Below are 23,009 nucleotides of genomic sequence, written 5' to 3' on the forward strand. Positions count from 1 at the left end.
GGATGCTGCACTGCCCTGTGGTTGTGGGGAAGGCACTGGAGCTGGGAGAGAGCTTTCTCCGCTCTTTTCTTTTGGGGTGTGTTTGTTTGTTCAGTTTTTGGTGTTTGTCCTCTGTACTGTGGTGGCAGGGCAAAACAAAGTGTACCACTGTAACGTAGTGGCTCTAGCAGATCCAAGTGCTGTGGAGCAGGGCCAACTTTAAAGTTCTTTACTGATCAGTTGTTTTGAAAATCCTGCAATGAACCTGTTGTGGTTTGGGATTTTTTTCCCCATTTATCAGATCGATTTGTCAGTGCATGAACTATAACATAATACTATTGAAGGTGTGCCACTTAATATGGTAAGTGGATGATGGGTAGATATGTGATTTTTCAAGACATCAGACATGTATCTACAGTATCTAGTGCAGTCTAGGTTTGGCATGCTTCCCAAACCTGGCAGAATTGCAATGGAAGAGTTTGTTGTGTCCCTCGTACTGACTTGGTCAAGCGTTAATTTTAAGATGTGAAATCGCTGGGTCGCTGTCACAAGTGAGAGCTCGGGCAGGACGCACAGTGGGCTGCGCCGCGGCTGTGGCCCATGGGCACATCAAGCAAGAAGCCACCAGAGCAGGGTGGTGATTCCTGCCCCTGCATGACATGCTCTGCTGTTGTTTTTGTTGAAGTTCCTCTTACAGTAGTTGTGGGCAAAAGTTATCCTTGCTGTTTTATCAGGATTTTATGGTCCTGATCCTGAAACTCTGAACTGAGAAAAATCTTTTTAAGTAAGCAGTTTCTAGTTCATAGCGACTAAAAATATTGGGGGAAAGTCATTGAATATAAGCAGGTTTAGGTTTAAGTAAATGCAAGAAATGGCTGAACGTAACAATTGCTTGCCACAATAGAATCTTTTTTTTAGATCCGTGTTTTCAAAAGCTAAACTGCAGTAAAAGATGGGAGGAGGAAAGGGGGACAGGAAAAAAAATATATCAGGCACAATTACTCGGTCATAAAGCAGCCAAATACACAGATAAACAGTTTATTGCTTTTGTTTGCATTTCTGCAAGGAGTTATGAAACAATAATTTATTTCAAAGACAATTTATTTTTTCAAAAATACTCTTTTCTGAGTGGGGAAAGCGTCTCTAGTTTGACTCATGTTCTAACCTGCCAGCGCCAGGCTTTGGTGCTGGTGCCTTATCTGACGGGCAGTTTTCATCATTCATTTTCTCACCAGAAGCAGCAGAACGCTGCAAATCTTTATGAGGCCAGTGATACAGAGTTATCCTGGTGTTGTCTCAGGAGACCAGAAAAAGGACTTTCCATAATTTTACCTGATCTTCTGTTTATCTTTTTACACACAGTATCTGCACAGAATAAAGTACCTTTAGGCTGCCCCAGCTACCCAGCAATGCCACAGAATACGTTCGAGAATATGGAAATTCATGTAGGCATAAGGGGTGGAATATGATAACACATTAATAATGCTGTGGTTCTGTGAGATATTAGCATGCAGAAGATTGGTGAAAATCCTTTTGTCACTGCAGACTGGATCAAAATCCATGAAGTGTAGGATGCCTTTCTCACTTCCTATCAATGCATGCTGTAAAAAGGGCATCAAGTAACATCTGTGTTTAATAGTTACGATGGAAAATGAAGGCTCCTGACTGGATTGATGGGTCTTACTTTCTAGCTGTACAAACCCAGGTAAGTTATAGTTACCCTGTCTCAGTCTGCCTTTAAAAAGGACGAGATACAAATCGGTGATGGAGAAGAGGCAAGTTGCAGTCAGTTGGTTTCTTAAGGAATTGTCATGAAATTTTCACATCTCTCTTACGCGTCAGAAAATCCAAGCCCTGGTTCTCGTTGCTCACTACCTCTTTGGTTCCCTTTTTGGCTAATGTTATTTGGCATGCCTCTGCAGTAAGTTACGTGGACACGTGCCAGCTTACTCCAGCTCTCTTGTGAGGCATGCACACAAGTTGGGAGTTCAATTCCAGGTTTCTAAAGGGCTTGCTAGCCTTCAGCTGGAGCAGTGATGGAGCTGGGTATAGGAATGGATTTCCTAGCTCCTGGTGCACACTTTTCCAGTAAGACCAAACTACCATTTACTGCTGCAATTAAACGAGTCTTCTTATTCTCCTGTACCATCAGTATTCCTTCAGCTTCTGTAAGCTACATGCCTTCAGCTCAGCGCAGTATGAAAGAAAAGTTCATGGATCTTTTTTTCTTTTCTTCAGAATAAGTTGTGAATATTGAAGGTTAATGAAGTTTCTCAAGCGGTGGCAGACCTCTCAGGGATTATTTTTATAACAATCACAGCAGAGGCTCTTGGTAGTATAATATTTGAGCAGTGTGTGACTGAAGGGTTGTGGGCTTTTTTGCAAATACATGAAATGAAGATGATACAAGATCTCTTTCGAATTGCATTAGGAAAGTGACACTTAATCCTTCAATTTAAGACTTGCAAACCCCAGTCTTCCTGTATACAATAATAATCAAGGCAGCTGATAAAAAAAATTAATCTTACAATTTTTTACATGTAGGGAAAATAGTGGAACTTGTAAGCATTTAGGTTACCTAAAAGAAAAACACAAAAATTTTGTTTTAAATAAAACTTGCTCGCATCTATCCCAGGAGATCAGGCTTTATATTTGGAAAAGCTATGTACCCACACAGAACAGTTATTGGAGCCACTGAAGTGTCGCTGGGCAGCTGAGTTGGTAATTGGTGCAATGAATTGGCGCTGGGAATGTCAAGACCTTTCCAGTGGTTCCAGGCCGGATTAGTTCAGGGGGGCTCCAACGCTAAACCTCCCTCATTCTTGGAAACTGGTTAGTGGCTTTAGTCTGGAATATTTTCAAATTATTTGTGAGTCTTAATTTTCTGCAGTACTTGGGAGCCCTTGTAACATACTTTGGACTTCAACGTTCTTGAGACTGCAGAACAAGTGAGGCTTTCCGTTTATTTAGTATGACCATTCATAATTTGTATTCCCAGAAGCATGCATGGTATTTCGAAAGCGGAATGTGACTTTGAAATGAATTATTATCTAATTATTGCATTTTTCATTGATAACTATTTCCTTTGTCCTTCATATTTCTTACATGGCTCACATTGCAGCTCTTGCCATGTTCTCACTGATCCCACACCCTATGGAAGACACACTTCCACCTCATTAAAAATATTAACCTGCTCAGTAAGAGTTCCAAAAAGTATCTTGGAATCTTGTAGTATCTCCTGTTCTGGTCTTGGTAAGAAGCCTTGGCTCTAGGCGCAGGGGAAGCAGTTGTGTGACTGTAGCTCCTGCCCTCCCTCAGGCCATCGCAGTGTTCTTACTAACTTTCATGAAACAAGGAAGAGGTTTAAACTCTGCCGTGTTATGTGATGTTGTGTGTCATTCCACCAGCATTAGCTACTAATAAAACCGAAAAGTTACGGCAGTGAATACAGTCGTGCATTAGAGTCCCATGCGAAGACACTAGCGTGTGTGGTTCATGGTGCTTTTCCAGGAGTCTACCACGTCTAAAGCTTATCCATTTGAGTTTTGCCTGCTGCAGGTTCCCCCTTGGTCCTCCCCTCTTCCATTCCCACCCCAGCTGTCTGACAGCAACATGTAAATCATCAGCCTCTTTCTATTCCACTTGTCTTGCAGATCGATGGAATGCAGTGGGGCAGAGGAGTGCGTGAAGTCCCCCCCTCGGTCTGCAGCCTGCCCTGCAAGCCAGGAGAGAGGAAGAAGATGGTGAAGGGGATGCCGTGCTGCTGGCACTGCGAGCTCTGTGATGGCTATCAGTACCAGGCCGACGAGGTGACTTGTCTGCTCTGCTCGTACAACGAGCGGCCCAACGAGAACCGAACGGGGTGCCGTTCAATACCCATTGTCAAGCTGGAGTGGCACTCACCCTGGGCTGTGATACCCGTCTTCTTGGCTATGCTGGGAATTATTGCCACCATTTTTGTCATGGCGACGTTCATCAGATATAATGACACTCCCATTGTCCGGGCTTCTGGGAGGGAACTCAGCTACGTCCTGTTAACAGGGATATTTCTGTGCTACATCATCACGTTTCTGATGATCGCCAAACCAAACGTTGCCGTGTGCTCCTTCCGGCGTATCTTCTTGGGCTTGGGGATGTGCATCAGCTATGCAGCCCTGCTAACTAAAACAAACCGCATCTATCGCATATTTGAACAGGGCAAAAAGTCAGTGACTGCACCGAGGCTGATAAGCCCCACGTCGCAGCTGGCGATCACGTCGAGTTTGATATCTGTTCAGCTTCTAGGTGTCTTTATTTGGTTTGCAGTTGACCCACCCAACATCATCATAGATTATGATGAGCAGAAAACTATGAACCCTGATCAAGCCAGAGGAGTTCTCAAATGTGACATTACAGATCTACAAATCATTTGTTCCTTGGGTTATAGCATTCTTCTAATGGTTACATGTACTGTGTATGCCATCAAGACTCGGGGTGTCCCAGAGAATTTTAATGAAGCTAAACCCATTGGATTCACTATGTACACTACCTGTATAGTATGGCTTGCCTTCATTCCAATATTTTTTGGCACTGCCCAGTCAGCCGAAAAGGTAGGTGAAAATGAACAAAATGTGCATCTGTTGTATCAGGATTCATTGCAGTTATAAACTACGTACTGATGTTCAGCTTTACATAGATTTTAAAATGAGCTATCCAGTTAGCTCGTTACCGAGACATGAGCAATATACAGCACTATTTTCCTTCTCCATTTAGCTGGTGGGCTATTCATTTGATAAACTGGCAAATGATCAATAGCAATCACATTAGCCATTAGTTTTATTGTTGCATCCATTTCATTTGTGTCTTTTCAGTAGGATAAGTGGGAATTAGCTGTCATATAGTCCAGAAAGAGGCATCTCTTAACTAAATCATTTTGAATACAAGATGTAAGCAAAAAGCTGTCAAAAAAATAGTTGAATAGACTCCTGTGCTTCTGGAGTTCAGCACTGAGGGCAGTGTGTTAAGTCTGTTGAGTTGTCTGCTTCACAGACAGCAGCCTCAGGGCACATTCGCACCACAGGGTAAACGGCCTGTCCTGGGACTAGACTAGCACTGCATTCTGCATGGGTTATTTTTGAACTAGCCCAGGTAAACTGACCCTACAGCTCATGGCAAGGGTTTTGCCGGAGTCCTGGAGTGAATGCCAGGTTGCTTTTCTTCACAGGCAAGATCTACTTAAGCCCACAGAGTTCATTCTCCAAAAGCCAGCCCAAAATGTTACACTTAGGCAACCTAAGAAGAAGCATCCAAACATTAGGACTTAACCCATTGGTTGGTTTGTTACAGGTATGAATTATTGCAAAGTGCTGTCAGACTCAGTTAAAAGGTTCCCGTTGACTTTCAGAGGCTTCAGATGCCGCAGAGGAGCTTGTGATGTGTCTGTCGCAGGGCTCAAGCACCCAGCGCTCCGCTCCTGCGTTTGCAGCTGCTCAGGCACTGGCAGCTTAGGGAAATACTCCCTGGCAATCAGAGCTGGCCTGCCTGGGAAGAGATGCAAAACTCAGTCAACTTTGAGCTTTGCTGCCAACAGAAATCAGGTTTAAAATGTTCTTTGTAAATAGATCGAATCAGCTCTGCTGGGACCAGCAGTTAGCTGGGATCCCAGCCCCGCCTGTCGCAGCGGATGCTGTGGTGGTTTAGGTACAGATGTTAACAGCCTCTCTCAGCTCACACAAAGGAACAAGGAGAAATTCATTCCCTTCTTCTCATTACATTTATTAGTGGGGATAGTGGCCATGGAGAAAGCAGGCTAACAGCCAGAGGACAATAAGGTTAATTTTCCGAAACGTCAGAACATCTGTTGGCAAGAAAAGTCCTTTTCAGATTTGCACTTTTTAAAAAAGGGAGAACCTTGGTGTGTGTTTTGAGTAAACGGTATTCAAGAGGTTTTATTACAATATTATTACAATGCATAGGGCTGAATCAAACTGTGAGTGACTGAGCATTGCAACTTCAGTCACCTCCTGGGTCTGGGGTCCCTTCTGCACGTTCCTGTTGCTGCCCAGGTAGCTCCAGCTAATGCTTGGTGATGGAGAACGGCTTTTACCTCGCTCTGAATCTTATTTGGAGATAGCTGTAATTTCGGAGTGATTTGGCAAATACCTGCAAGCCTAGTCTTTAGGGAGAAATTAAAATATCAGGCTGTCCTGAGCTACTGTCAGATTGTTTCACCATCCCCAGCCCTGACCCCATCCCCTTCCCCAGCCTGGAGGAAACTGCTGCCATGTCCCCTTACACGTGGTATTCCCTGGCTAAATCCCAGCATCACTGACCTCACCTCAGATGCTCTCCTGCAGATTTTGCATGGATTTAGTTGTGTACTGCCAGTTATCCCCACTTACTGAACCCAAGCTTTCCTGTGCAGGAAAGAGCATTGGCTTCTTGCTCCTGTTTTTTCACCTCGGTCTTCATTTAAAGTTTGTTCTTGGGCAGGCTCACTGCTGTGGATAAAATTATTGTATCTTTTAAATGAGCGAGCAGATTTCAGATCCCAGCTAACACATCTCATTTTGTGCCAGGGGTATAATTTCCCAATTTGCAGTTGTCAGACTTTTGGGTTACTGAGGTACAACTGCAGGAAGACGGTGGTGTCATTCATGCGGGTCTGTGCTTTGGCTACGAGTCTCTTCCATAGGACGGTGCCTGCACCAGAGCTTCGGTCTTTGCAATTCAGGACGGTGGTTTACAGAGATTTGCGATTGTTTTGGCCTCAGCTGGCCAGTGGAAGAGTAGCTCGCCCAGGAGGAAGCAGAGGTTACAGGGGTTTTCACATATCACCTCACTTCTGCAACGGGCTTCACAGGCAGCCATTGCATCCCTAAAGGGAATTAATTTTGACTGGAAAGGAGGTCTGCCAAGTCATACAAATGCTTCAAACGCCTCTGCTCTCCCTGTCGAGGGAGAGATAAGAAACAGCGTAAGCGGCTTTAAACACAGTTGGGCCCGTTTTTAACTCTGGTCTGATGCAGGGAGTACAGCGTGGCTTTTGTGCTCCCTGCCTGGGAGCGCTTCAGGCCTGCAGGTGACCGAGATGAAGTGCTTTAAATTGCTGTCTGCAAAGATTTAACCAGCTGATAGAAAGACCCAAAGAATTTCAAAGGCTGCTGCCAGCATTCAGAACCATTTAGTGGCAAAAGCTTTAGGTTTCCTTGCAGTCGCAGAGCTGAATTACCCTGCCCTTGTTAGAAAGCACACCATCCGTGTACAAGTTCGTGTCGGACAGCAAGAGAGCCGATGATTAACTCGATTTCACACAGAGCTCGGAAGAGGGCACTGGGCAAAGGAAGCAGCCCTTCGCCGTGCTCTGCTCCAGCCCTGCGCTGCTGTGCAGAGCCGGTGGCACTTGGCTTGGGGCAGCCGCGGGGGGGGCGCTGGGGACAAGGGACTTCAGTAGCCGCTGCGTGCCACAGCCCAAGCTCCTGGCTTGCTGCTGGGGCTTATTGCAGTTCCGTGGACTGAAAGCTGCTATGTTTTGTCCAGCAAACCACCCAGTGTGATCGTACCTGTGCAGTGGCATGCGTACATGAATGCCCGTAGGTGCGGCCCCGACAGAGCCCCCTCAGCTCGCCCAGCCTGCGGCGCCGGCTGCAGCACGTCCATGCAGTGACTAGCCTGCATGCTGGCCCTGCGGCTGCTGCTGGGGCTTCAACCCCTCTCTGCTCTGCACAGAGACCAAGCTGCAGTAGCTTTGCTGCTTTGCTTTCTTTTCTCTTTATTTATTTATTTATTTATTTCTGTTTTCTTGAGTAGGGGTGAGGGGATTGTACTTTTTTTGTGATTGCTAGTGATTTCCTGTCAGATATTTTCTCTGGAAAATATTGTACTTAAGCTTAGCCACACAGATCTTTGCTGAAATGGAAATTGCACCTGCTGAAAATCTTATGCAACACAATCTTTTAAACTGAGAAATGGTGTTATATATAATGTTGTGATTTTCATTGTATGGATTTATTTTATCAATAAATACAAGCATAATGTTGTTTGGTAGAAAGCATATTGAAAATACCTACCTTGTTCAAAGTACAAAATAACAACAACAAAAAAGTACTAGAAGTATGCTGCAAGTAATTCATAGAAGGCGAATAATTCAGGCAGTAGCATTTGCAGCAGGTGGAAAGGAGGCTGTATGGTTTGAGAAAAGCCAGATATCAGAGTTTGTGCTGCAGGATGGAGATAAAACATCAGGTGTAGGGGAGCTGGCACGTGGGAAAAGCAGATTTTGGACCTTTTTACAGTTTGCATTTACTCAGCTGGTTTGTCTGCTACCTAAAAATCCAGAAAGCACATGGTCAGTTACGCTATAAAGGCTCAGTCTTGTAACACAGCGTGTCATGTCCTAGCGGATGCGTGACATGGCTGTCCTTACCATGTTTCACTGTTCTCTGAGTTTCTTCACCTTTGACGCAATGGTCACATAGCTGTTGCTTCGTGCCTGGGAATCACTGCTATTGTCAAGGTTTCGGGGGTTGTGGTTCAGGGTGGGGTATTTTTTGTGTTTTCCCATAACTATTAGCATATTTTCTAAAATGCTGGTGCAACCTTTGAGGACCAGGACACGGTACTGGGGCCTGGATTCATGCCATGTCTTTGAACCTTCCTTTAGTATGTATTTTGTAGAAAGCCACTAAATATAGAGAGGAGTCCCTACAGAGGTGAGGGGGTCACTTACTGTTCAACTCTGAGCAGCTCCTAATGATCAAAACCATCGTCAGCTGCAGGGTCAATGGGTTTTGGAGGTTGAGGACCGGGGACGGTGTCCATCACTGCCTGCTGCCCAGCTCCTGCCCTGGTGTGGCTCAGCTTGTTAACCTGAACGTTTGAAGAGGGAGTGTAGGGATGCAATGCTATTTTTTCGCTCCTGGTGTAATTGTTTTTGACAACAAAACTATTTTATATTCTCAGCAGATGAGTGGGTATCTTATCAGAACCAAAGTGGCCTCAAAGAGCTGTTAAACCAATTATAGGAGTCATAGCTCCACGGCAGAGTCAATACAAAGTGGCACTTGAAAAGAGCACGGATTGCTCTGTAAGGTCAGGCAAAGCACGGCTAAATCAATAAGCCAAATTGAGTCAAAATTTAAAAGTACAAAAGGGAGTGGATGGAAAGGGATGCAGGTGGTGTGGGAATGCATCCTGTGGGAAGCTGCACCACGGAGCTCTGCACCAGGGACACATTAGTCCTTGCAGCCTCTTGGTTGATTGTTCATCCACTTTGATTATCGGTTTCTGATTTATATTTTGTTTTGAGGCAGGGCACTGCAGTAGGATTGCCGAGGCTGCTCAAGGCCAGGGGTTTGGGGCCAAGTCCCCGTGCCCCATCCCTACGTGTGGCATGGAGTTCTCTGCCGTGCTGCACCTCACAAGGTGCCTGGGGACCCCAGGCTCGTGCTGCAGCCAGGGGATGCTGCTACTGCGGCTGTGGGGATGCCCTGTTCGCTCCTTCCACGGGAAGGCTGTTCCCTGGCAGCGCACTCCTGCTTGAGCCATGTTTCGGGAGATGCATTTGAGATTAACCTGGTTTCACGAAGTCAGGTGTTTTCATTTCTTGTCCTTTTTTATTATTTTTATTGTTTTACAGATACTGTGAAGACAGACAGCATGGCAGAGCACATGATATGCTCTAACACATCTCGGAAACAATACTACATAGGTGGCAGTAATAGTTTGCTTTTTTATTATTAGTCTCTCTTGTAATGTAAATTATTTAAAACTTAGCCCGTTGCAGATTTCTGGAGGCAATACTTCCATGGTAAAAGCAAAGCAAAGGCAGAGAAAAGCACCTGCAGTTAAATCAATGTGATATGTAGAGTTTTTAAAATACTGGTTTGCTTCTTCTGGAGATAGAAGTCAATTTATTCTTAGGAAAAACAATGCTTTTCAACACTTCTTATTACCATTTTTTAAACCTTTGTCATGTAAGGTAGTTTTATTTATGCTTAAGTGAATATTTAACGATGGCTGAGACAGGTGGGTAGCAGCACGCCTCCCAGCCCTGTGCCTGGCACCTGCAGTCAGTGCCTTCAGCAGAAATATGGACAGAGACTCGCCCCCCTCCTCCGGAGCCACCTTGAAGCACCTGGCGGCGAGGCTGGCTGTCCGGCAGCGCAGCCCCGGCGTCCCTGCTCCCTGGCACATGGTGGCAAGTGGCAAAGCAGCAGCAGAGCCACTTCCCAGCCTGGCAGCAAAGCCTGAAGATGCAGTAGCCTTCCCAGACGTGCTTCATCCCTCTCCTGCTGGTTAGCAGGAGAATCTCCTAGGAAGGTAGCTGAGGTAAAAAGCACATACCAAATTTGAAGTTTGAATTTTGGATGTAATCTAAAAAATGTGTACAGGAAAGATGCGACAGGAGTCTATGAAAATGTTGGCTTTGGACGTATTGATGGAGGTGTATGGAGATTAACAGAGCCGGAGGAGTTGCCTGCAGGTTTGTGTTAAATAGCCTTGGTTAGGGTGGGGGTTGTTCTTGCCACTGTGTTCTCCATTTCTTCTAACAATGTTTAGCTCCAATTATGAAGGGCTATGAGACCACAAGCTATTTTCTACTCCTAAGGTTATTCAGTACTACCACACATATATATATATATGCACACACTGTTGCTGAAATTAGATTTCCTGAATCCCTAGAAAGTAATACTGAAAAATTAGATCCTTTTATTGGCAAACCTGAACATCAATGTGCCCTATGTAGCAGGCACACACCAGAATCCACTTGGGTACTCGGCTTGCCCAAAACCTAGTGCTGCTTTGTGTTACTGTACAAGCAGGTTTTACTCAGACTTATTAGTATGTGCAGATGTATGGCTTCCTGGGAGCTTGCTTTTCAGATTTCGAAGGAGGAGTGCAATCTGGAAACTTGCCAGAGCTATAACCAGTAGATTAAAAAAAATCATTGTCTCTGCAGGTTTGAAGTCCGTATCTGTACTCTTTAACTATGTACAGATACAGTTGTGTATGTTGAATATTCCCCTTAGATCTTATTTTCTCAAATTATGTCACTGAACTAATATAGAGGGATATGTCATCATTATATTTTTATGTTTCACAGAGATTTTATTGCCTTGTAGCTGTGATTACTTTTATTAAGTAATTGCTAAGATTAAAATAATACATTTCTGGATGTGTTTACAAGCTAGTAATAACTGTCAACATGCTCCTGAATATATTCTCAAAATAGGATTTTTTTTATTATTATTATTTTCAGGAGTTTTTTCAAGTTAAAGAAGTTATGATCACGACTCTAAGGGAATGATGATGGTTTCTCAGCCAGTGTTGTCTTCCTGGTTGGGCACTTTATTCACACTGGAATTAAGAGAAACAGGGAAAACTTGCCCATACAGTCATCATCTTCCATCAGCTTATTTTTGCATCCAGATTGCATGAACCCCTGGTTGTAGGTTAGTTTGGTTTTATTTTTTACTGAATACAACCACTATGAAATTTTGAAGGCCTTAATCCCATCTACTCTTCCACTTTCCTTCTTGTTTCTCTGTATTTTTAATGCTCATTTTATTCACATCAATAAGCAGGGTAAGTCAGGTGTATTTGGCAGCAACATTTTTACTTATTGTGTCGAATGATACATAAATACTATAATTTGAAGGCACATGCAAAGTGGATTCTTATTCAGATTAAATAATGTCACATTAACACGGTAGCACTTCAGTATATGTTCTATTTTTTGGTGAAACTAATTTACCTTTCAATTCTCTGTAACACAAATACCGATTAACCAGGTAGGACACACATTTATTTTCTCCCCTGGGAAGGCTTGAGATGACAGTTGCTATAGCAACTCTACATATGTGGATTTTGGAGTTATAAGGATTTTAATACAACATTCGTTGGAGTTTTATACTGTTGGATGGTGGAGCAAATCAGGCTTTGAGGCTCGCAGGGCATGTGACTACCATAGTTTGGGCTCATACAAGGATGGCTGTGAATTGTGACTTTCGTTTAAAGAAGTATTCTGGTAATAGTACCTGCATAAAACTCATTAACCACAAATACTATTTTCTGTCATTGATACACTTTCAGTTTGCCTATCACTTCATTATCTTAGGGATGCTCAGATGCTGAGGTTTCTTGATTTTATCCAGCCTCAAGGCTGTATCCCTGAGAAAACCATGGAATATAAGGATCTGACATTAGAGTTGTCCTGAGAGAAGCCTGAACTGAAAAAACTGAAAAGCAGCTTCCTAAAATTCCAGTTTAGTCCCTCCAGACTGAAGCTGTGAGGGCTGGAGGTCTTCCAAGAACAGTATGCAATGAAGTCCACTTCTGTGGACTTTGCACTGAGCTATTCACAGTGGGTACATAGTGTTTCATTTTAACTGAGGGGAAAATTAAGTGTTCTTTGAAATGGAGACATGAAATAATCAGTGGATATTTTTTTTTTTTTGTGATAGTCTTTATTGCAAAAATCCTGGTGGCCTATATTTTTATCAGGGTAGAAGAGCAATAAAAAACCTTGTGAATACCTTTGAGTGTCTATAGAGTTTCCAAGTTAATTTCTGTGGAACTAATAGAAAATCTTAAACATAACTTCTTGGTAAATTTCTCAGTAAGATCTATTTTATTACCTTCTGCATTCATTTTGTCTTCCAAATGGAAATGGATAGTCAAAACCAGTCAAAAAATAGCACAAAAAGCATGTAATGTGTCACTGCTACTAATGATTTAACCCTAAAATAAACCCCCACTATTTACATACGTGTTGTTGAAGCAGCAAGTGCTACAGGCGTGTTGTGTTCTGGATTTGTGGATCTTTTGCCACACGCTAGTTTCTCTCTCCGTGGTGCTTTGGTGGGAGGTTTCTTCCCTAAACAGACAGACACTCACAGCCCTACCCCTTATGAATAGAGCTGGATGACAGCCCTTGGCAGCTGCTTCTAGGAACTTGTACAGGAGAGCACAGCTCAGGAAAACCATAGTGTTGCTGACCGGGTCACTGTTTGCTAACTGCCGCAGGAAGCAGATGGGGAATACCTGCCCCATCTCCCTCTGTTTAGTAGGCTGCTGTAAAAATAAATAAATAAATAAACAAACAAACAAACAAACAGGGGGAGGAGGAAAGAAAGAAAAGAGAAAAAAAAAAGCAGAAGTGAAGCAGAATTACAGTGGCCTAAATTTGTGTACCCAGGATTTCTGAATATACCATACCCTAACGCTCAGTATGGTGGAGAGAAGTGTGGTTCCTTGTCCCTTCTATTTGACATGATGGGAAATGGCTTAGGGCTTAGGAGGAGAAAGCCAGATTAAAGCTTAGATAGAAAAAGTTGTTAGACTAGTTGATGCCAAGAAGGATGGGAGATTGATGCTGCTGGTGCCCTGCTCTCCCTCTGCGGCCAAGGTGGGGGATGATTGAGTGTTCACTGCTTGGGCTGGTGATCCGGAGGCTGCTGTGACATGATGTTGTGCCTGCTCCCATGGAGGACGAGCATGACTCTCATTAGCAGGAGACGGGTCAGGTGAAGGCTGTTCAGCACCAAGTTTCATGAGAGCAGATGCATGTTGGAAGATAGATTGACTTCTGTGTGGCGGTTGTATTTTTAAGAAAACTTGAAGCTGTTTTACTTTGTGGCTCTGCAGGATGTGCCTGAGGCAGCATGTCTAGAGCAGACAGGCTGTTTTATAATTTCATTGCCTTGTCTCAAGCTTTAAGTGTACCTTCCTGCTTGCCATGGGAGAGTTGTGCATGGAGAGTGAAGAGCGCGGGTTTGTCCTTCGGCAGAGCTGCCTTGTGCCCCGATGTGTCAGCCTGCATCCGTGCTGCAGAACGTGGTGGGCCCCACACGGCCCGGGGCCAGGGTCTGCCTGGGTCAGGGGGCAGATGGGGGACACCGTAACGCCTCAGCTGTGCAAATGCCGGATATGTTCCTGCAGAATAGCCAGCAGCTGTGCATTGCACCGAGTACAACCCTTCTGCTGCGACTGGAAGCTGTCTTTCCTTCAGCATTCCCCTGCAGTTAGAGATGGGTGGAAAAGCAGTGCACTGGGGAGGGGTCCCTCCTGGGCGGTGGGCTGGAGCTGCCGCACACGGGACTTGCTGCAAGCAGTGGGCTCGCTGTGGTCCCGGAGCGCTGGCATCCATTAGAGATGGAGCATGGAGAGCCGCTCTGCTGCCGAGCTCAGCCTGGAAAACAATTGCTCTTTCTGCTGAGACTGCACCAGCGATGCCATGAGGCGCTGCATGGGTGAGGCGGGGTAGCTGGGGTCTTTGGAGGAAGCAACAACAGCAACACAAAAAGGAGCAACTGGGTAAGAAAGGGAACGTGGCTCCGGGACATCCAAATGCGATCTCATTTGCACTGGTGGAGCTGCATTTCTGTACCCCCGATTTGACACTTGGTGTTTCAAAAGCACTTTGAGTCACTTTTGTAAAGCATTAAATATTTCCTGAAGTTTTGTTACTCTCTGAAGTGAGACTAAAATGTTATATTAATATGCGTTGCCATGAAATTTCTTGTAATTGCATTTCTACACTGGGTAGAAAACAATGACTGGTGGGAAGATATCTCTGTATATTTAAATGTGTTTTAAAAGCTTTGATTTTCACTTATTTCTGGAACTATATAATGATTCTGGATTTTTATCCACCACTAATTTGTATAACGTTCAGCCAGGCAAAGATTGGAGTGTTTCAGAAATGAATACCATAATAACAGTAATAACAGTTCCTTGCATGCAGAAGAAAACTAAAGCATTTTACAGATGGATTTAGAAACTACGTGTTAGAAGCTTTGTGTCAGCTGGTATTTAGCAATTTTTGCAGTGCTCAGACATGTAGTTTAAGGCAGGCAGGTGTGTGTAATTCCGTATGTGTTCTCAGACTGTGCGCGTCACTGAGGAATGCTGAGTGCCCTTCAGGAGTGCATTAGCTGCATTATTAACAGCATCATCAAGTGGGGAAGACTGGGAAATGCAGACTGGGCAGGAAACAGTCACCCAGCACTTGGCCAGGATGTGGGGGTTGACACCTGGGCTCTTCGAAGCGGCATCTTTACTGACTGGACAAATGAAGGCACGTTGGTCATAAATACGTTATCCCACAGTGCTGCATCCTATTCCCAAGTCAGGACTCATCTGGAAGAGGGATTTCTACCTGCTCTTGGTCCTGCCTGGGAGATGTCCCACCCAAGTTTCTGACTGTGTTCAGAACTTTCTAAGTTCAGCCAAGCCAACAAAAGGCTGTAGGACCATTAAAAGTGCAGGTCGCTGTTGTCTGTATTGTCAAGGCAGGTATTTAAAGCAAGGTAACAGCAAAAGTGCATACTCTGGGTGAAGTAAGAGATGATTAGAGTAATTAGATGCTCCTCAGAAGACCATAAATTAGTGGTGATTATGATTCTTGAAACAACAGAAGCATAAGGTACATCTAACATTGATCTGTTTTATCACATTTCCTGCATTGTAATGCTCCTTTAATGTTAATTTGTACTTTTGTAGTAAAATCTAATTGAAAACACTGAGCAGGCAGAGCCCAAGGCCACAATCATGTTCCACATGATTACCTAAGGAGGAGGGTGTACGTTTCCAACGAAGGGATGCCACCAACCGTTAGTCAGGTATAAGCGGTGCAGTCATTGTGTTCATGCTTATACGGTAATAGCCTTACAGGAATGTATAGGAAAACTAAAAGATAATTAACTATCAATTCATTTTGTGAAATTTTCAATTATTGAAGCAGGTATCTTCATAACGAAGTAATAATACTACATTTAAATTTGTATGTGGTTGTCTCATAACAGAGATGTATTCATTTAGGCAGAAATTACTTCAAGTTAGCAACCCCGCGGTAGTTCTGCAGTCACTGAGGGACTCTTTGAAGCCTGTGAGCATGCTGCTTTGATGTCTGATGTAGAAAGTGGGGAATCTCTTCACTGTGATAATTCTAGCCTTTTCCATTCCCTTCAGTGTTGAGGAGGGAGAAAAAAATTCGACTCAGAAGATGGAAAAAATAAATGGAACCCAGAAAGGAGCATGCGTTATAGAGAGGAAAATACCCCCACCCAAATCCGGAGTGTGTCACCCCATCCCCTCCTGCCTCAGTGACAGTGCCGGGGGACTCCGGACGCCCTGCTGCGATCTCCCTCTCGGGAGCGCTTACGCAGACCAGTAACTGGAGATGCCCTCCCCTTGAAGAGAAACCGCAGCTCTCTGCGAGCCTGTCGCGGCAGGTCGTGCTGCTGCAGGTACCATCTTGGGGGGAGGAAGGGGATGTTCTGGAGCAAACCCATAAATCAGTCATTATTCACTGGCATTTGGGGAGAGCCGTCCTTCTGTGCCTAGAGCAGCCGAGCTGCTGCGCTGTGGCAACACCGGCTCCTCCTCAGCCTTCTGGATTTCAGTTCTGTACATTAACCAAGAGCCATGAGCTATGGGCAATCTCGCATCACCTGGGAAAGCAGCCACAGGAATATTTTTGGTGCCTTTTCACATGGCCTGTTGTGAGCCACAGAGGGGGCAGAGGCGGTTGCCCGTAGGCCCCCGGCACAGCGCCCCAGTGCAGCTTTGCTGGGTGCAGAGCTGTGGCTGTCCTGGGAGCACCCACCAGTGTGCAGCGTGTTTCAGAAAGATGTCAGGACGAAGCATGGAAGAAGGGTATCTTTTTTCCCTGTGATTCTAGTGCAGACTTAACTGCCTCTGGCTAAAAAGCAATGTAATTTTTAAAGGGAAAAACGTGTAGGCGTTTAATGCACAGTGTTGACATGTACGTTTTTGGTTCCTTATTTTTTTTAGAAAATTTAGAACTGCCAGGAGGGTTTTACATCTGAAAAGCAATCTCTGCATAGGCCCCTGTCGGTGTTACCTAACAGTTTTTATCTGCAGCATAAACTGACAACACCTCAACGTGAAATAATTGTGGTTCCATTGAGTCCAGAAAAGTAATTACTTTGTTGATGAAACTTTTCTCTTTTCTTGCGTTTTGATATCTGTGCAATGTCAAACTCACTTGAGCTGACAACATAATTTCTCCAGCAGAGCTGTTGCATCGACCATACAACTGCTGCTGGGCGTTAGTGGGGAATTTTTTCCAAAATTGCTGTGTTTCTGTGGTAGCAACAGGGAAAACTCAGTCTTGCAGAAAACCTGTTTCGTAAGTAGCGTTTCTGAATAGTGCAAATACTGACACATACCTCGAGGTAGCTACGTGTATGAACAAGGGCTAACTGTATAAGTGTAAAATAGCTCTCCAAAGTTAGTTTTCAAGGAAGTAACCATAAAATTATCTCATTTGCTTAGAACAGGGGAGGGTAAGCTTGTTTGAACGTCTTTGCAGATAGTTTTGGTTTTGTGCTAATCTATTTTAAGTTACTCTGAATTTCCTGCGTATGTGAGGCTTGAGTACATTACAAAGGTGATGTGGTTTCCCGGTGGTATATATATATTCCAGCAACCCTGATTCTCTTCTGTCATGCGTGGGTTTTGGGGGAGAGCCCTCTTTCAGGGATTCAGGTGGGATGTTTGGGGCTATATTGGGCCATTCCCTGTGCTAACATCCACAAAACAGGTGGCCGGAGGATGGTGTGCTCTGCGAGGTCTGTGCCATGTAGAGTGCAGTTTGATTTTTGCTGCAGAAAACCTCAGTTCCCATTAATGCTCTTTTGTTTGAACAAGAGTTAATCATCTTTTCAGAAAAATCCTGTAGATCGTGGCTAACATTGTAAGCCAGCCGCTAGGAACTGAAGAAGCATTTTGTGAGAGCAGATCATAACCAGTTTCTGAACCCCACGGGTATTGTAGAAACATAATAATGTTATTTTGAGTAAGAAATAATGGCTGCTGATTCTAAGCTCATCCAGGAACAAAAAGAAAACCATGAAGGGCTTATTCAATACAATGTAAGTTATGCAGATGTTTCTCAGTTTTCTTGCTGAACTTGTATGCTGGAATGAGGGTTTCATTTGATCAGATCATTTCACAGAAAGAATGGGTCCTCAAGCACTTTTGTCATTGTGTATGAATGGCTTGTGAAAGCAGTTTGTGGAAGGGCACGGAATCAAGTACCCTTGTCGGCCTGATGCAGGAGGAGCATCCTTTGTTGCCTGTACTGGGGTCACACATTCAGAGCTAAATTTTTCTTCTGTTCGTTTTAGAATGAACAGAAACAAAATGGAAGGAGAAAACAAACCTGCTAGGAGAGAGTCAGCCAACTGAATTTTTGCCATTGATTTGGTTGGAGTGAGCTTGTGGGACTGGTGTCACAGCGCAGTGACTTCCTACGTGTAGTACAATTGTATTACCCTGCACCAAACTGGTGGGGAAAGAAGAAAGAATCTGCAACTTTGGAGCTAGCAATTCAGCTTTTGTTTTACCTGAGAAAGTAAGGCCAAAATGGCATTTCTACAAAATCAGTAAAAAAAGTCTGAAGTTGCAGCGACCGGTAAGGAAATCCCCCCTGTGGCAAAGCAAAAGCACCATTAATCGGGGAGATGGTTGCAGTTTGCTTGAATAAGGTCCTCTAACACAAAAATGTCAGGTCCTGTGCGCATACCAGTGAGCTAAATATAGCTGGATTTGCAGAGGAGGAGAACAGCTATTCTTGAAAGTGCATTTTCAGTCTAGCAAGGCCAATTTAATGCAAAGCAAAAAATAGTTTTCATTATACATAAGAGATGAACACAAAAATATTGACCTGAAGGATTTACTTGTTGTTTTAAATGCTTTAAGCAGGCATGTAATAATAATAAAAGTAGAAACCCTCATACTCAGTCAAAGAAATTGCCTAGTATTTTGTCTTTGAGGCATAAGCTTGGCAGAAGGTTAAGACAAAATGACAATAAATTCTCATACAGTGAAGCAAAAATTTCATGTCCCAAGCGTACCCCATCAGGAGTGATTTGAGCATGTTTAGACTTCTGCATTTTGAAATAATGGCTTTTCAAAAATCATGTTTGTATTCATCAGAAACAGTACAGCAAAAAAAGCCAGTGAGGACCCTTCCTTACCGTGCAGCAGAGCCGCAGGGTCCCGCAGACCCGGTTGTGCTGTGCCAGTGCAGAATGCGGCTGTCGCTCCGTGGGGTGAGGGACTGGGGAAGGACCAAAGCCACCAGCAGGTCACGGCCACTAGCATCACACATCCCATGGTCTCTGGCCAGCTTGCCCTGCAGTGGCTGGGCTGCTCAGATGCCGTTTAACCTGGTGCAGAGGGATGAAGGAGTCCCCGTTCAACACAAGCACAAATGGAGCCGCCTCAGGTGCCTGGTGTGAAGATGTCACCGGTTCCTGCTCTGCCCTCATTTCCGAGGCAGCGTTAGAAACCTGTGATGTTTACATGGCAGAAGGCAGCTGAGACCTGTTGTCACAGGATCAATACCTTATGACAAATAAGACATTTTCTCGAAGAGAAAGAGGTTAGTCTGTGACTGCCAAAACAAAGGTGCCTGCATGCATATGTGAGAGGCGCTGCTCTGGTGCATGGGAGAGGAGATCAGTTGGAAGAGAAGAGGGAACCTAGGGGCAGAGATCAGAGGTGGGGTTTTTTACTCTTTTTCCCTCCTGTTAAAGATGGGGTCTTGCTGGGGAGGTGCCCCACGCGACAGGTCAGAGCGAAGCGTTGGGAGTGCAGTAACAGGGCAGAGCGGGAGCCGGAGCCAGCCTGAAGCCTGCATCCCTGCCGCGTGGCGGAGGGTCCGGGGGTGTGGGAGCCAGGGCCCACCTTCTGCCCATAGCTGTGGCACAGCCACCCCCCCAGGTGAGTGTGATGCCCTCTCAGAGAGGGGAAAGCAAAGCAAGGAAAGCTTTTTCCTTCTGCAGTTTGGTGGTTTGGCATTATTTCCATGTTAAACTTTGTCCTTGCTATTGCTAACGTGCCCGTCTCTGGAGGCTGTCAGCTGCAGAAAGTGAAAGTCCAGATGTTTTCTTTCCCAAGCTGAGTAGTGAGAGTGGGAAAGGGGTAGGGAGCAATGGAATCGCACCCAGTGAGGGCTACTGGTACGAAAGAGTGTTTTGGAAGATCAGTTGCCTTATCCGGCAGGTGCTTCCAAGCCAGGTCTCTGTTGTAGGGTCAGCTGCAGTGGGCGGGAGAGACTTGTTGGCCCCTTTAATTGTCAAGGCTTTATGAAGGGTTTTTCAGGTTTAGTGCTTTTCAGCAAATTATGTCAGGTACTTCACCAAGAGATTATTGAACCTGTGTTGGCATTTGGCCTTAATATGACTGAAGTATCTGTGGTGACAAAACCCAGGGAGAGAGGTTCAGGTGACACTCATATTTACAAAGAACAGATTACTCCCTCAGCAATAACCACTTTTCTTACACTGCTAATTGCCCATTAAATGCCAGCCAGCTACTAACTGCCTCTGCCACAGCAGGGGAACCTGAGGTTTAACTCTACCAGTGCCCCTCAGTTGTATGGTTTCATAGATAATGTTTCATAAGTAACATCCGTGCTGTGTTTATAACAGCTGAAAGATGATTTATGTATTGTAAACTGAGTGTCTTGAGCATTCCCAAAGATCTTCACCGGACTTGCTGTTAAGAGACATTTATTTAAAAGAATGCAGAGGGAGTAGGAGGACAAAATGTGATGAACAATATGCTATCATCTTCCTCTTGTTCCCCGTGATTTACATTTTCAACATCAGAGCAGCTTGTAATGTTTAATGGAGATAATTAAATATAATTTGAAGACAACATAGCTCTTTTTAGTAGTGGAACAGATCCTGCTAACAAACTTAACTAGCAACAATAATTCACCAGGAAGTTGGAAGAGTAAAATGCACTTAAAAGCTTAGCACTAGATTGTGTTAGGCGATGCTAAAAGAAAGGACTGAAAATCAATTAGTTTAGCCAAGGTGCTTAAAGCATGATTACAGCTGGAGAGTAAGTCTTGTGAAAACTGATATTTGTAGTACTTAAGATTTATTCTGGTACTGTAATTGGAAGTTTAAGCAGAAAGATCAAGTGATTTGATTCTCCAGAATTTCAAAATCAATGTAGGGTATTTTATTGACTGGAAGAGGAAATTTGTTAATGACCGAAGATAAGAAAGGTCAGGGCCCCTAAACAGCCCGGCTGGTAATTGCTCCATGTGCTGTGCACTGCCGGCCGCCTTGCGAGCATCAGCCTTAGCCCAGTGCCAGCAGCAGGTTTAGTCCAAGTTGGACCTGAGCAGGGATTTGCTTGGGAAAAAATAAACACGTCTTCTGGCTGCGTGCCCAGGTGGTGCCTGCGGGGCACGGGGGCTGCGCGGTGCCCAGCGCTCTGTCACCGGGCTCGGTAAGGCAATGCGTAAGACAACCTTTATTAAAGTAAACTTCCCTGTGGGAGCAGAACTGGCTTGATTTGATTGCAATCATACACACAGAAAAATCCCTCTTTTGGATGCTTTTTTCTCCCCTGAGGCCCAGGGCTTGCAGGCACTGGCAGAAGGTATAGTTTTTCACAAATTCAGCTTTGTATTTACAAGCTTCCTTGTGGCTTCCTCATGCAGAGATAAGGGAACTAGAGGTACTCAACTTTCATTTCTTGAGACGTAATAAGGGATAGAAGACAGTAAGTAAATCTCAGTTAAGTATAAAAGCAGGTATGCTGGCTGGCTATGAAGCCAGCCATAAAGAGTGTTTGGGGTTTTTTGTATCCTGTCAAAGCTGAACGTAATAAGGCACGGGTGCAGAACTGGGGCTGTAGGCCGTTAACTTTTGTCAGCCCGTGGATTAGTTAAATGTGTGAGCTGCTTTGGCTTAGAACTCAGGTTTTTCTCATCCTGTAATATTCCAGATCGCTTTCTGTATAAATACCCCAAATGAAGCTGCTGATAAGGAGCTCTAAATAATTCATGGTGATTTATACTGTTATCTCCTGGGGTATGACGTGTAGGAGTTAATTTGAGAGTTCACTTGGAGCTGGTAAGGAGGAATTGTGAGCTGTCGTACGGTGATACGGGACACGGTGCCGCCTTGTTAGACTGCGGTGGAAAATGGTTTGGATATTGCTGTAAGTTGTCATTGCAGCGTTGAACTTGAGATGGAGATGCAGTTTATTCTTACAATAAAATAAATGCAATGTTTGATAATTAAGAGAGGAAGCTCTTTCCTGATGCTCTGGATTAGCGTTGGTACGCATGGATACCTCCTGACAGTATGGGGGATCGTGGAATGACTGGAATTTGACAGGTCCTAAAATGATAGACTTTTTCTAATTAAATCTCATTTAAATGAGCACCTAAATCATTTTGTATTCTGGGATTACCCATTCCCAATTTAGCATAAAAATAAACACCCATCTGTGTGTCACAGAAACCCGAGGATTGCATAAACCACAAAGCAAGCAAGCTCCAGTTTATGAATTATGATGGATTGAGCAGTTGCCGTAGCAACAGTTTGTTCTAATTGTGATACATTAGTAGCAACAAGAATTGGATAGCTTAAGTCATTTAGTTAATTAAATGCAAACTTGGACAGCTCTGAAGGAATAATAGAGAAAATTAACACCTACTAGTACTCACCTACAAAACATGAACAATTTGGCTGAAAAAAAAAATAATCCCCAAAGTGTTTCTGTATTCTTGACATCTTTCCTGGCGCTGGTTGTTTTCCTGAGGGATGCGGCACGGTGGACCCAGGCGTGCTCACCCAGGTGTAGTGAGGGGGCAGCTGGACACAGGCTGGGGAGTGCGACTGGGAGCGAGGGGACGGGGCTTCATGCCAGGAAGGGCTGGCACAGACCCTCCTGCGTTCACACCGGTGCGCTCCGGCACCAAAGCCTGGGCTCGCTTTCGGAAGGGAGGGTGCTGGGGTCTGCCTGCACAATTTAAGGGCTGGAGCTGGGAGTGAACTTCTGTGGGTTCATCGTTCCTGCAGCACAGTTGGCTTGAGCTGTTGTCAGCAGCCACGCACGGCTGAAACCTGGCTGGGGCTTTGGCTGCTGCCCACACCTGAAATCCCTTTCTTTTTGCTGGTTTTGGGGTGGTTTGGGGAGCTTTGTTTGGTTTTAGGTTTGTGGTTTTTTGTTGGTTTGATTTAGGTTGGGTTTGGGTTTGTTTTTTTCAG

General features: G+C 44.5%; 1 protein-coding gene across 3 annotated transcripts in view; it reads left to right on the forward strand.

The window, feature by feature from the left end:
- The window catches only part of GRM7 (glutamate metabotropic receptor 7), a 304,155-nt gene that overhangs the window by 231,456 nt on the left and 49,690 nt on the right, over nt 1–23,009 (forward strand). For all 3 annotated transcript variants that reach the window (XM_037387351.1, XM_037387352.1, XM_037387353.1), the window contains exon 8: nt 3,633–4,568. In XM_037387351.1, the coding sequence (XP_037243248.1) occupies nt 3,633–4,568 (936 nt within the window). The remainder of the gene's footprint in view (nt 1–3,632; nt 4,569–23,009) is intronic.

Source organism: Falco rusticolus, chromosome 4 (assembly GCF_015220075.1).
Source record: "Falco rusticolus isolate bFalRus1 chromosome 4, bFalRus1.pri, whole genome shotgun sequence".
Lineage (NCBI taxonomy): Eukaryota > Metazoa > Chordata > Aves > Falconiformes > Falconidae > Falco > Falco rusticolus.